This window comes from Bactrocera tryoni, chromosome 3, assembly GCF_016617805.1.
Source record: "Bactrocera tryoni isolate S06 chromosome 3, CSIRO_BtryS06_freeze2, whole genome shotgun sequence".
Lineage (NCBI taxonomy): Eukaryota > Metazoa > Arthropoda > Insecta > Diptera > Tephritidae > Bactrocera > Bactrocera tryoni.
In genome coordinates, this window is record NC_052501.1 from 31,165,377 (window position 1) to 31,180,086 (window position 14,710).

General features: G+C 35.0%; 1 protein-coding gene across 1 annotated transcript in view; it reads right to left on the reverse strand.

Annotated features, from left to right (window-relative positions):
• Positions 1–244: 244 nt before the first annotated feature.
• LOC120770050 (lissencephaly-1 homolog) overlaps positions 245–14,710 on the reverse strand; it is a 36,340-nt gene continuing 21,874 nt past the window's right edge. Inside the window, exon 8 of the mRNA XM_040097168.1 lies at positions 245–630. Within this exon, the coding sequence (XP_039953102.1) occupies positions 557–630 (74 nt within the window). The 3' untranslated portion in view covers positions 245–556. The remainder of the gene's footprint in view (positions 631–14,710) is intronic.

Sequence of the window (14,710 nt, forward strand, 5' to 3'; positions counted from 1 at the left end):
AGTGAAATATTCAGTGAATAACAATAGGTATCAGCTACATTACTGCGAGATTTGAATTTTATTTTTAGCGTAATTAAAAACCAACTTTCAAATAAATTAAAAAGTATTAATATTTCGATGTTATGTTTTATTATATATTTGAACAATCAACGACAGTATTAGCAATATATCTCCAAATATTAATCCAACCATGTTTTATTAGCTGAAAACTAAAGTATGTATGATTAAAAAAGACGTAAAAGCATATATTGAATAGAACTGTTTATATATAAGAATCTATTTATATTTACCGACTGTAAGCTTTGTTATTTACTTTTATTATAATATTACATTAATATACTTGCTCTTTAAATGTTTCATCAGTTGCTCTAGTTCTTGCTTTAAAATAAATAATATTTTAATAAGATTTTCGTTATACTATAATCATTACTAAATAAATATATTATATCGTATTGAATTACATATGTATGATAATCTATTTTATATAATTTTACTTCTGAAATTCAAATGATGTCGCCTGGTTATAGGTAAAAGTAAACGTAATCCGTCAATGCAATTAACGGCATTCCCAAACCTTTACGGTCTGATCTACGCTTCCGGAAATAACATAGGGATGAGTTTTATGGAAATCTGAAAGAAATGAAAAGTTTTGGAATATATTTTCTTAGTAATGGTTTAATTTTTTTTTATAAATAATATACACATACTACATACATATTATTAATATATTATCAAAGTCATATAGCTAGCGTAATTTACTTTTGCGTTTCTGATCAAATGGAATATATCCAAATCAGATTTTCAGAATTTAATGAGGATTATTTGAACAGGATATTTATCATGACCTTAAAACTCATGTAAAAGCATCAAATGCATTTAACACAGAAAGCAATTACTTAATTGCCTAATTCGCACTGGTTTACTAATACTCCTGGAGTGGGCGCGGTGAATGGGATGCTAAAAACAGCATAAGTAGTCTTTCAAATTCAGACCATTAACATAACACATTTTGTAATAAAGTTATTTAATATTCATATTTTATATGATTTTTATTACCTTTTGATTTCAAGCTTTCAAAATATATTAATATGATTAGCACGCACAATTTCTTTGGTATTTCCAAATTTCTGTGAGGTATTCAGCATAGAATATTCTCCAACTCTTTACGTCTTTACAGAATACTCCATACTAAACTATTTCATCCGCTGAATGGTGATCACTTTGAAACTTTGGAATACAATTTTTTGGAGCTAGTTTGTTTAGTAGACCTTGGGGTTTTACTAGTAAAACTTTTTCAAAAATGAAAACTGTTTCCTCTATCATCGCCGTTAACCGACAGTCACTTGTATCTGTTGAGCCAAATTTCTCATAAGTCCAGTTGCCCGACGATAAGTGTTCTTGGGGAGATCATCTCGGAAGTCTTGATATTGATCTAGTGGATAAATCCATTTCGTTTTTTCTAATCCTCGAAACAGTTGTTAGAAACAGTTTCCGAAATAGTTTTCAATGCGAGTAGCAATTCACGTTTAATGTCTTCAATTAACTCAAAAGGGGTTCCCCGGAGCGATCGTTTAAATTTGCTGAATAGCCAGAATTCACCTGGAGGCAAATGAGGCGAAAATGGTGGTAATTTCGGCCTCTTTTTACGTATAGCTTTGCGCAAACGACGCATAACATTCAAATAATATTCCTTGTTGACAGTTTGACCGGTCGGAAGAAATTTGGAGTACAACACACGTCGATAATCGAAGAAAACCTTCAACATAACCTTGATTTTTGAACTCTTTTGACGTGGTTTTTTCGGTTTCGGCTCACCTTTGCCACGATATTCGGTCGATTGATCGTCTGTTTCTGGGTCGTAAGCGTAGATAAAAGAATATTAATAATCGCTAGTAATAATACATTTCAAGACATCCTAGAAGTCGGAAAGCATTGTTTCACAACCGTCAATATTTCAAAAAGATTGATCCAACGATTCCAGTAAGATCTCTGACTGTTAATCATCGATTCTCAAGCACCATTTTTTTTTATTTTATTGACGTGTTTATCATCCATTTTTGTTAAATGGTGACGTTGTTCGTTTCAACGCGTTCTCGACCATCTTTGAAAAAATTGTACCATTCAAAAAAATACTTTCTACCGACAAACAACTATTACCAAAGGCCTTTTGCAAAACTTCTTTGTTGAATAGCTTCATTAATCGTAAAAATCGCCGACTGAACTTTATGTACTACAGAAAGACAAGCGCCTACTAAACACTAATGTTTATTTTGATGTGACATTTGGCACAGATCATGTTCTTTCTTAATTTCTAAAAGGTAAATCTGGCACATGATACTTTTTGCGTCTTTGAGTTTCTTGACTATCAGCTAATAAACATACTGCAAGAGCATTACTGCGATGGCTGAGTTTATAATTTAGGTATTTATCAGATACCTTACTATCTTCTTGTTACGTAGCGAATTTGAATATATTTATTTATATATTTTCATTTGTTACAAACCACGGCGCATTTAGAATCATGACTGGTAGTATTTATATATTTGATTTGGAAGCCGTGACCCACAACTTATGTCCGCACTCAAACTAAGTTCAGACTTCGCACCAAGAAGGCAATACATTTTGTTTTTCTTAAACTTAGGTTGCTGCCGCTTTTGTGTTACTAAGTGCTTTTATTTCTTACTCAACTTCTGATTGATATACTATGTATATTTATGGAAAGCCCATTTGACAGGTCACATCTAGAAATCTCATAACTTCTTCTTTATCTGTAGGACTATTGATTGGAAGCAAATTTCGTGAGCTTTACTTGTGTCAGATTTACACCACGACCCATTGGTGCTGCTTATAGCACATTTCTTCGTCTTGGATGTTTTAAATAATTCCTTGTTTGTAATAAACTGAGCTCGTTTTTTTTCAACTTCAAGATTTTTGAGAAATTCCGAGTCTGTCTTATAATCCCTTCTGCCATACTTTTCTTCTTCAGATCGTCTATCGGCCAGCTACTGCTACCAGTTACAAGCTATGATGCAGCAACGCAACTGTGTTCGGAGATATTCCTTTGCAAAACATACGATCGCTGAACAATAATACTAATTTCCTACATATCGACTCAAACATAGGATAAGATAGCAGAAAACATTCATTCACAGCATCCTGGCCAAGAGCTAATACACTTCTGTTATGTTTATTACATGAAACGCAAAGGGAAAATTAAAAAAAGAATTACGAATATTTGGTGAAGAAAATTTAATCAATCACTGTTTTCCACAATACTTCAAGTAAAATGCCAAGTTGTGCCAGATCTAGGTCAGCAAACAAGTGGGGCGATAACAGTTCAAAAAGAATTGACCTACTTTCTTCTTCTTTATTGGACACCGCTTACGCGATTATAGCCGAGTTAACAACAGCGCGCCAGTCGTTTCTTCTTTTCGCTACGTGGCGCCAAATGAAGATTCCAAGCGAAGCCAGGTCCTTCTCCACCTGGTCCTTCCAACGAAGGTCTTCCTCTTCCTCTGCTTCCCTCGACGGGTATTGCGTCGAATACTTTCAGAGCCGAAATGTTTTCGTCCATGCGTACGGCATGACCCAGCCAGCGCAGACGCTGTCTTTTGATTCGCTGAACTATGTCAATGTCGTCGTATAACTCATACAGGTCATCGTTCCATCGAATTAGTTGTTGTCATCGTCCATGCCTCTGCACCATATAGAAGGACGGGAGTAATTGACTTATAGAGTTTTGTTTTTGTTCGTCGAAAGAGGACTTTACTTCTCAATTGCCTACTCAGTCCGAAGGTGTGTGCCGATTTTCTTTTCACGGGTCTTTTCCAGTATTTAGCGCATGGTGAATATCTGGTCAGTTGTTGATTTTCCAGGCCTAAAGCCAAACTGATAAGGTCCAATCAGTTTGCTGACGGTGAGCTTTAGTCTTTCACACAATACGATCGATAGAACCTTATACGCGATATTGAGGAGGCTTATCCCAGGGTAGTTGGCGCAGATTGTGGGGTCTCCCTTTTTGTGGATTGGGCAGAAACATTTTTAACTAAAGTATTATATAAAGAAATTTAATTTTGTAAAATCAGTCTATATTATGTAATGTCCGGGTCTAGCAAAAAAAAAAAAAAATAAAAACGTATTTTTATATAATTTACACAACCATTTGTTTGCCAGTTGTCTTTCAAGAAATCAGAAAACCGCCGGAGATGTATCAATCTTCACTACGACAATGCCAGCTTTCACACATTGACAGAAACAATTCCATTTTTGAGCAATAAAAACAAAGATTTTATGAGTCATCAACCGTATATTTCTGACTTGGCACCGAATGACTTTTTTACTCCCGCATGTAAAGATAAACTAAGAGATCGTCGTTTCTCGACACCTGAAGAGATGGTGAATGAGTTTAGAACGCATGTTTTGGAAATACCTCAGTCAGAGTGGCAAAAGTGCTTCGACAATTGATTCAAACGCACCCAAAAGAGTATATACTTGTGGCCAGGCAAAGCTTACCATTCAAAATTTTGAAGTGTTGTGCATATTTGACAACACTTTATAGCGGTACTTTTTGCGATATAGAAATTTTTTATTTAGAAATAAGTTAATGACATATTATTTATCAAAAATATTAAAAATTAAAAACAAAAAAACAGCTATAGACAATATCATATGAAAGTTAGTGAGCTTTACAAAATGAGCTCAAAATATAACAGACTGACATGCGATGAAAAATTATATTTTTTTTATTTCTTTAATTTAATTTCAATTACACTATAATCAAACAGTATTTTTCCCTTTCTGTCTTATATTTTAAAATTAATAAATTTAATAAACCGAATGGTGCATGTTTTGATGTCAATACCAAACAAATATTAAGGGATGTTGTATATTTTGTTGAACAGAAACTGAAAGATATTATATGACTAAAGCTTTGAAAAAATCCTATATGGTGGATTTGCTTCCGCCGTTTTCCAATAGATGTCTCTAGGGTCAAGCAATGGTCGATTAAATCGTTTTATATCGATCTTGGACATTTTTGTCAACATTAACCCAACAAAATATTTGTAGAGATCTTTTTGCATCCAAAACTTATTGTCAACTGAAAATGTCACTTTTTGAGCCGAATTCTCGACATTTGTGGGAAATTTTGCTTTTCTTATTTAATTCCAAGAAAAGTGCGGCTGAGGCTCATCGAATGCTTTCGGATACGTACGGTGAGGCTGTCCTAAGTGAAAGAACATGTCGCGAATGGTTTCAACGTTTTAAGAATGGTGATTATGAAGTTGAAGACCGGCTTGGTGGTGGAAGGGAGAATATTTTCGAAGATGCTGAATTGGCAGCATTACTCGACCAAGATGCGTTTCAAACCCAAGAGGAATTGGCCGAATCGTTGCAAGTGACACAGCAAACCGTATCAAAACGCCTCAAAGCCATGGGGATGATTCAGAAACAAGGAAACTGGGTTCCTTACGACTTGAAACCAAGAGATGTCGAACGGCGCTTCTTTGCATGTGAACAGCTGCTTCAAAGGCACAACCGAAAGGGATTTTTAAATCGCATTGTAACTGGCGGCGAAAAATGGGTCCACTACGATAATCCTAAGGGAAGAAAGTCATGGGGAAAGCCTGTTCATGCCTCCACGTCGACGGCAAAACCGAATATTTACGGCGCCAAGATAGATTTCATTTTTTGGGGGAGATTAAGATTTTAAGTTACTGTAAACAACACAAATAGCGCTCGTATGCCAAAACGTTCTGAGTACGTATGACCTCGTACATACAAAACTTTACGATAAAGTTGGGAATGTCCAGATTGCAACCTGAGGATTGCCAAATGCCGTAATAAAAAACGTAGATTTTGTCGTGTTATTATTAAAACCTTCTTCAATGGTGAAAATTTGTTCATCAGTAAAAAGGATACTTTTTTGCGTTCCCGAACACTTTTTTTTATATCTGAAATGGTTTGATCCTCGTGAGGACGACCACTTCTTTTTTGTCATCAACGTTTGGAAAAATGATCAATAGTGCGGTAAACAAAATTTTGTAAGATATTAAGCATAATAAGCTCATAAATTCCAATTACGCTTTTTCCACAATTACATATTTATGTAATTCAATCACCTCACTATAATTTTTATTAGCTTTCCACTGAGAGTTAAATTCAGTTATGTACATCCGAACATTTCATTGGCTTTTTTTAGTTGTTTCAAATTACAAATTTGTATTTGAATATTTTAGAAATTGTCTTATACATATACATATGTGTGTCAATATTTCGTTTGTAAAAATCAAACATTGGGCCAAATGAAAAAAGGCAAGACGCACCATCATGGACCAATAAGAATTCAGCAAGCTTACGATATTTTTTGTAAGTATTACATATTACAACGTCAACAAATCGTTTATAGCTTTGCACCGCGCTCTTTTTCTGTGCGCATGGCAAACCAATTTCCCTCCTCGTAAATTGAAGAGATGATTTCAATAAAATTGAACTAAAAGCCAAAAATTTGCGTGTTGTCCATAAGCTTCTTCTTACACGATTTTTCTGATGTTCCTTTCAAAAAGGAGAATTGGCAGTATGGGCTATTGTCGACTTAAAATATTAATTCAAATTTTTAGTTCTACTAGTTCTAAGCACAATCCATATAGTGCTTTTATATGTTTACTTTATATATAATTTCACAAATTTTAGATTTAGCACATTTTATCTCAATACGACGCTATGAAAATGCAGCCTTATCGGTAATCGCAATACCACAAGAGCAACATAAAGCTCTACAAAAAGTACAAACAACATTGTCGATTGAAATAAATTTTATCAATTCCGCGACGATGCGCAAAATTCAGCATCAATATGTATGCGAGCTCGTATGTACCGGTGCAAGCAGTGAAATAGTAATGGGTATTAACACCTTGAATCCTTTTCAATTGTTAATAATTTTAAATACAATAGTTTTGGTTCTGGTTACATTGCAAATGTAAAACTCCCTTTACGTATTTTTGAAGTTTTGTCCATGCGTATAATTAGTAGTTCATAGCATTACCTTAATTTTTAGTCACAACTATAAAACGTCTCTTCGTAGACCACACAGGTGTTTCACACCTGTTCGGAGATATCGTTCGTCATGCACCCTGAATTACGGATCACACATCATTGTGGTTTTTGGACTTATCCTTCCCAGCACATTTTTTTATATACCATAAATCCAAAGGTTTTCAACGCGATTGAGGTCAGGAAATCGAGCTGGCTGCTCCATAAACTCAATTCCATTGATCCGAAAGCATTCCTGTGCCAGCCTACTGTTGATTTTTGGATCATTGCCCTAGTAAAACCCCAATTTAATGGCTTGTTATCTTCTGCAAATGGTAGCATAACATTTAGCAGTATATTGGCATATGCGTGCTGATTCATAATGCCTTCAATTCAATTCGGATCAACGCCTCACGGCATTGTGGTCGAGCACGACGAATGACGATTAATGCTTCATAACACCAAGGTAAAACACAGCATTAATCGTTTGGCCAGGTGGGACGAACTCTCGGTGTACAATACCCTTGGAATCGTAAAAACAAATCAACATTGTCTTTATTTTTGACTTCTGAAGACGACCGACTTCTGATCGTCACAGAGGTCCTCGCGACCTTCTTGGAATCGCTTAAACCACACATGCACATCAATTGAAATGTTTCAGTAAACGTTTTCCCAAGTTTAAAACAAAATTTAATATTTGCTCTTTGTTCAAAATGCATTTTAAGACCGATGACCAAAAGCTGCTGTCACTTTTTGATCGATAACATCGATTGTAGTAATCCAATTGTCTTAAAATTTTTACAAAATGTCAACAAGAGATCAAACTTTTTATTTCATATACCCACCAACAGGTGGCGCCACCAGAAACAGTTATATTTAAAAAGTTCTGTTTCTTTTGCGACAGACCTTGTATTTCGTTGCTCGCTGAGAAGTACAAAAATTGCAATGTTATCTAATCTAAGGAATAACGGTATTGAATTACCATTTTGAAATTGGGTGAAATAGGTAATTTCCACATTGTAATTAAATTCCCGGGAAAATGATATTTCAAAAAAAAAATGTATTTTGATAAATTAGCAGGAACCAAATTTTGTGTGCAAAATCGTTGGAAAATCTTGCGGTGATTCAGTTTCATGAAAACTACAAGCACATGAATGGAAGAAAGCTTTCAAAGACGGTCGAGAGATCGCTGAAGACATGTCTCATTCTGTATGACTGTATGGAGGTCGAAACCTCTTCAACTGATTCAAATAATAAAAAAGTGAATAATATGGTGCATCGAAATGAAGGGGGAAAAAACGAGCCAAAACCAAAAAAACACGCCAAAGCCACTCAAAAATCAAGGCTTTTTTTCGATATTCGTGGTTTGGTGCATCATTCGGAAGGACAGACTGGAAAAATCGTTGGCATAAGCGTATTACATTTGGAGAGGTTACTTTAAAGGCGACAAAATAAATATTGATGAATAATTAAATGGTTTGCGTTTTATTTATAATTTTCGGGTCCTTTTTTGTCACAACGAATATATCAAAATCGGTTTTACAAATTCCTACTACTATTATGTTGCCCACAGCTGTATGTTTGTCAGCAAAGTTGTTATTTGATTTGGGTTTTTTTAACGTTTTATCAGAACTAATTTTTTTTTATTAACAACACAATGTTACTCCGCACCGTTTCCTCGCCTTTATTTTCATGATATGCCCTATACACAGAGGCGTTTCATCTGAGGCTATACCAGATATTGATTTGTATGGAGGAATCCATATTAAAAAATTAATGAGGAATTTTCCCGAATATAATAATATATACGTAATTATATAAATTCCAAGTGTAGCCAGGTCTTTCTCCGCCTTGTGTTTCTAACGGAGTCGGGGTCTTCCACTGCTTCAACCGGCGGGTACTAGGTCGAATATTCACAAAGCTGGAGTGTTTTCATCCATTCGGATGACACAACCTCGCCAGCGTAGCCGCTGTCTCTTACTTCGCTAAACTATGTCAATATCGTCGGATATCTCGTACAGCTCATCGTTTCATATTCGAAGCTAACAATACGCAAAAGGACCATAAATCTTCTGCAGAACATTTCTCTCGAAAACTTGCAACGCCGACTCATCAGATGTTGTTATCGTCCATACAGCAGAACAAGAATGACGAACGACATATGTATAGAGTTTGGTCTTTGTTAGTCGAGAGAGGATTTTACTTCTCAATTGCCTACTCAGTCCGAAGCAGCACCTGTTGACAAGAGTTATTCTGTGTTGGATTTCGAGGCTGAAATTGTTGCTTTTTTAATACTGGTTCCAAAATAGACGAAATTAGCTACGACTTCGAAGTTATGACTGTCAACAATGACATGAAAGTTACGACACGAGTTTGTTTGATGACAGGAGATATTTCGTCTTGCTCTCGTTCGCTACCTGACCCATTTGCTTTGCTACTTTATCCAGTCTGGGGAAAGCAGAACTCACGGCGCGTTGATTGATTTGCCAATGACATCAGTATTATCAACATACGCCAGCAGGCGAATACTCGTATAGAAGATTGTACCAGCTCGATTAAGTTCTGTAGCTGGAAGCAGCAGATTGAAGAAGTCGCACGATAGGGAGTCACGTTGTATGAAACTTAATTGGTATCGAACGGTTTTGATCCCGACGGAGCTTTTTATATTGCTCAGTTTACACGGTCGTATTAGTTTTGCGGTAATACCAAATTCAAACATAGCGGCATAGAGGCACCTCCTTTCGTTCCTATTTTCACGGGTGTTTTCCAAGATTTGGAGCTTGGTGAATATCTGGTCAGTTTGTGTGGCCTAAAGCCACACTGATAAGGTCCAAACAGTTTGTTGACGGTGGGTTTTAATCTTTCACGCAGTACGCTCGATAGAATCTCATACTATGTGATGTTGAAGTCGCTCATTTCATCGTAGTTGGCGTAGACTGTGGGATATCTCTTTTTGTCGATTGGATAGAGCACACTTGAATTAAACAGTTTTGGTCTGATTTGGACAATTTTCAAAGGCAGTTTCGTGCAAAGTCTTATCACGATTCATTTGTGTTTAATTTGCTATTGCTATAAAAGTAGCTGGAACTGTTGAACCTGAGTAATTTACGTAAATTGATTTAAAAAATAATGTTCCTATATATTGTGTTTAAATTTGAAAAACTGAGCCAACGCACAAAGATTAGTACTAACGTGCGAAAACTAGTTTTCTGGGAAAAGCTGTTAAAAATAATCAGTCAGTTTCTCGTTATCTCATTAACTGTTCTCCTTTTTTTTGACCCCTAAGCACCCTTTCAGTAGACCAGGTCACATATATGTATGTATACAAATAATTAGCGAATTGAATTGATTAAAGCATTTCCGTTGCTATAAAAAATGTTCATGTGCAAATAAACTTTTTGCTTTTGGTTGTTTAATGATTTTTTTTGCATCTTACCAATTGAAGTGCAAAAATGCTGATGTGCATACAGCGTTTTCATACATCGCTTGTTGCGTAAATCCCAAACTCTAATGGTTTTGTCATCACTTGCTGATATAAGATATTTACCGCCTGGATGAAATGATAACCCTCTGACCCAATTGTCATGGCCATTCAGAGTGAACAAACATACACCAACACTAACGTCCCAAATCTGTAATGAAAATTAAAAAAAGATAAAATACATATATAATGGTACGGAGCAATAACAGAAAAATATTTATTTCGTACATAGTTGACAATTGAAATTATTTTTAAATGTAGGCAGATAAAACTGAATGAATTTAAATGTAGAGTTAACTACTCAAAATGGAAATTGTGTTTATAATGGATTACATTTGTTATCATGTTTAAGGTTGGTACGCAGCTCTCAAGTAATTGCTCAAGAAAAAAAATACATTATTTCTCAAGTAGTTTTGACAGCTGGTTACGCATTGTGAATGATCCACATTAGAAGAGCAAGAGAGAATAAACAAAGAAACAAACTTTGTGCGTAATATGTATGTGTGTATGTGTATGGTAACATAAATATTTTCATTGAGATTTAAGAAATGTTGTTGATGATTGGTAGGTTTTATACAACGTTTCAAAATGGAATATACTTCATAATAATGATTTCAACTAATTTAGGATGAATTTGACGATTACTTCGAATTTCCTTCAAGAAACAATTGTTGATTTGATGTTTCTTCTGCAAAACCAGGTTTGCCATATTCACATTTTACTGAAAAAAGTATCAAAAATTAGTAGTAGATTTCTTGAGAGCTGCGTACTAGCACAAGTAAATATATCGCAGGAAAGTTTCTTGACCGTTTCTTAAGCGTGTTTTTATATGAAGTTTTCACGTTTCTTGAGAGCTGCGTACTAAGCTTTACTTGTAAAGGGTGATCCATTTCGAGGTTCTCTACTTTTTAAAAGAAAAAATACTGAAACATCAAATTTAATGGGGAATGTTTATTATCAGTCGAAAGAACATTCTTTTGGCATTTATTTTTAGAAGATTATCTTTTTAAAATGTTGGTCGCGGTTACGTCTCAGATGGCACCGCCATTGAGTCCAATTTTCAATGACTCGTTCGAGCATTTCAACTGATAACTGGCGAATGACACGCGTTATGTTTTTGTCCAAGGCCTGAATCGAAGCGGGATTGTCCGCATAGATTTTCGACTTTACATATTCCTACAGAAGTTTAAACGTGTGATATCACACGATCTTTTTGCCAAACGACTGGCCTAAAAAGGTAAAATTACCTGTTTACTGAAGTGTTCTCTTAATAAATATTGATTTTTAATTTTTTTTTTGAGTTTATCATTCATTGCAACTAGTTTAAATAAAATAAACGATTAACAAGCATTTTGAATATGATTTAAACGTATAATTACAAAATTACAAAACTACTATGAGATTATTGGCTAATTCGTCTTGGTGGTCCATCTCTAGAAGTTAACATGGCTACTTTTTCGTTACAATGCTGTAGCAATATTGCGCTATGTGCTGTTGCAGTTTTAATATTTCTGCATTAACCGAGTCTTTGACGTTAATACATCTACAATGGGTCACCAATGTACTTTGACAATTAGTTTTTAGTACTTTGTTTTGAAATTGTTGGATGACTTTCTTATTGTTTGCTTTAGTACATTTCAAGAGTTGTGCAACAGTTCTTGAGTCGGTTGTCCAGCTCTTTGCTTTTGTTTTTCACGTGAATGTTCCACTGTAGCTTAGAGTCAAGCGTCATTCCTAAGTATTTAGCGGAGTTAAAGTACGGTATTGGTGCACCGTCTATGAAATAATGTGTACGTACTTAGCTTCATTCAGTTTTATCTGTCATTTCTTTGCCCATTGTAGGACTTTCTTTACAGTTTTTTGGAGATTAGTAGTGAACTCCGCAATTAGTCACTGTTGTAGCTTGAAACTTATCAGTTGATAGTTTTTCTTCCTCAAAATGTTTAATCGTATTTTTAATTAATATTGCGCTTCCGCCACGGGCGCAATTGCTAGGACGAATTGTAGGTAAGTTTTACAGTTTCTAATTTTAAAATAGGTTTGTGTCGTTAAATGTGTCTCCGATATCATACATACATATTATACGTCAACATTTTCCGAATTCAGTACAATTTCGATTTCATTCTTATGTTTGCTTAACCCATTTGAGTTCCATAGTAGAATTTTTATAGATTTAGATAATGGGTTGTCAAAAAAGTCTTGCGGTATTTTTATTGAATTTTTTTTTTTTTTATTGAAATTGAAATGAATTTTTGATGACTCATGCCTAGCTCTTGACCGATGCTACGGCTGCTACTATGCCGGTCTCTTTCGACCAATTCAGCGATTTTATCGCAGTTTTCGACGACAGGCCTTCCGGAGCGTGGCGCATCTTCGACCACCTCTACACCAGAACGAAAACGTTGAAACCATCGTTGTGCGGTGGAAATGGAAACTGTATCGGGTCCATAAACTGCATTGCCATTATTGGCGGCTTGAGATGCATTTTTGCCTTTATCGTAGTAGTGCTGTAAAATATGCCGTATTTTCTCTTTATTTTGCTCCATGTTTGCGACGCTATAACTCACGAACGACTTAAAAGAAACGACAGTCAATCAAACACGTGTTAGCGCGTGAAATGAGCTTTCCAAAAAGGTATAGCATGACCCGATGCGACGAATAAAACTAGAACTACGCGCTTTCAGCGCCAACTAGCGAAAATACCGCAAGACTTTTTTGACAACCAATATCTTTGGTATTAAAAAGATATTTTTCAAGCTTGCATAACCGATTTTGTAAGGAAGTGTTGAATTCGTCTTGTTTGTTGAGTTTCTGTAAGATCTGTAATAAAATGCTGTTATTGGATATATTATCATTATTATTTGCTTTTAAAACATGAGCAAAATTTAATTTTGGATCTTCTTGTTGTTCTACCTTTTGGGCTAGGCACCCTCGATAGTTGGCTGGATGTGCTTCGCAACAGTTACAGCATGCATTTAGGCTGCTGTTTGGTTTCGAAAATTCAGATGTCTTATGCTTACCGGCGCTCTTAACGCATTTTGGTTGTATGCCACAAGCGTTTTATGTGTGGCCAAATGACTGGCAATTGAATTGAATATAGTTTTGGTTTCGTAAATCTCTTTTATGTTCTCCATGGGATCGGATGTTACCATTTAAGACGACTGACAGCACTCAGTGCATTTAATCCTTGCTCTTTTAAGTCAGTAATAATCGATTTCGGATCACAAGAATTGTGCAAATTTTTACAATAACTCTAATTGGCCTCGTTTGCTTATTCTCAAAGCTATACCAAGATATATTTCGACTCGAAAGTGCTTTTGATAAGCGCCTGTAGTCCTCTATGGAGAAAGTGTTTACTTTGTATATTGCATTATTTAAAAGTTTAATGGAAAAATTGTTTTTTGCTTCCGATTTTGCAATAGCATTTATTTGCTGATAATTATTGCCTTTGGCATCTCCAGACACCATAATTAGTGGAGGCCGCGGTTTTAATGTGGCTTTATCTGCTTTTTCCGGTAGATCAGGAGAATACCTCGCTTTTCCTTTTTTAGCTGGTCTTTTTTTTAGAATTTCATATTTTTGTTTTATAACTTTATTTTCATTATGAGTAAAAAAAAGTAGCAGTTGAAAAACACTTTGATATATAGTATTTCCATAGATAATTCATGAAACCACACCATGCGGAACAAACTCTATGCTTTTCTGCGTTTTCATTACTATGTGCAATCAACATTTATAATCTTCCGTTGTCAATATTTTTTAACAACCAGGGAATTGTGTGGATATGTAATATACAAATATATTGTTTCGGCCAAATAAACAAGTTTCGATAATTACGAGAATATCAAAAAAATTGTTAGTACTTATTATAGGTACCTATCAAGTAAAAAATCTTTTTATTCTCCATTTTATTTTTTAATTTTGATTAAATAAATTAATTAACTATTTTAGATTTATCTTGTTTTTAGTAACAATTTTAAAATTTATTTCTTGCGCATAGAAATAAATAAGTACATATATTTTTTTGTTCATTTGTTTGTATGTTAACGAAAGCAAATGCGAGTTACATACTACATACAAGGTGCGTTCCAAAGAAACAGGACTTGTGACTTGTGACGACTATTTGTCGACTGGTGCGTTAGAATCTGCTATCTTTATCGATTGTCCAGTGCGAATTTCATGACATTTCATAAATTAGAA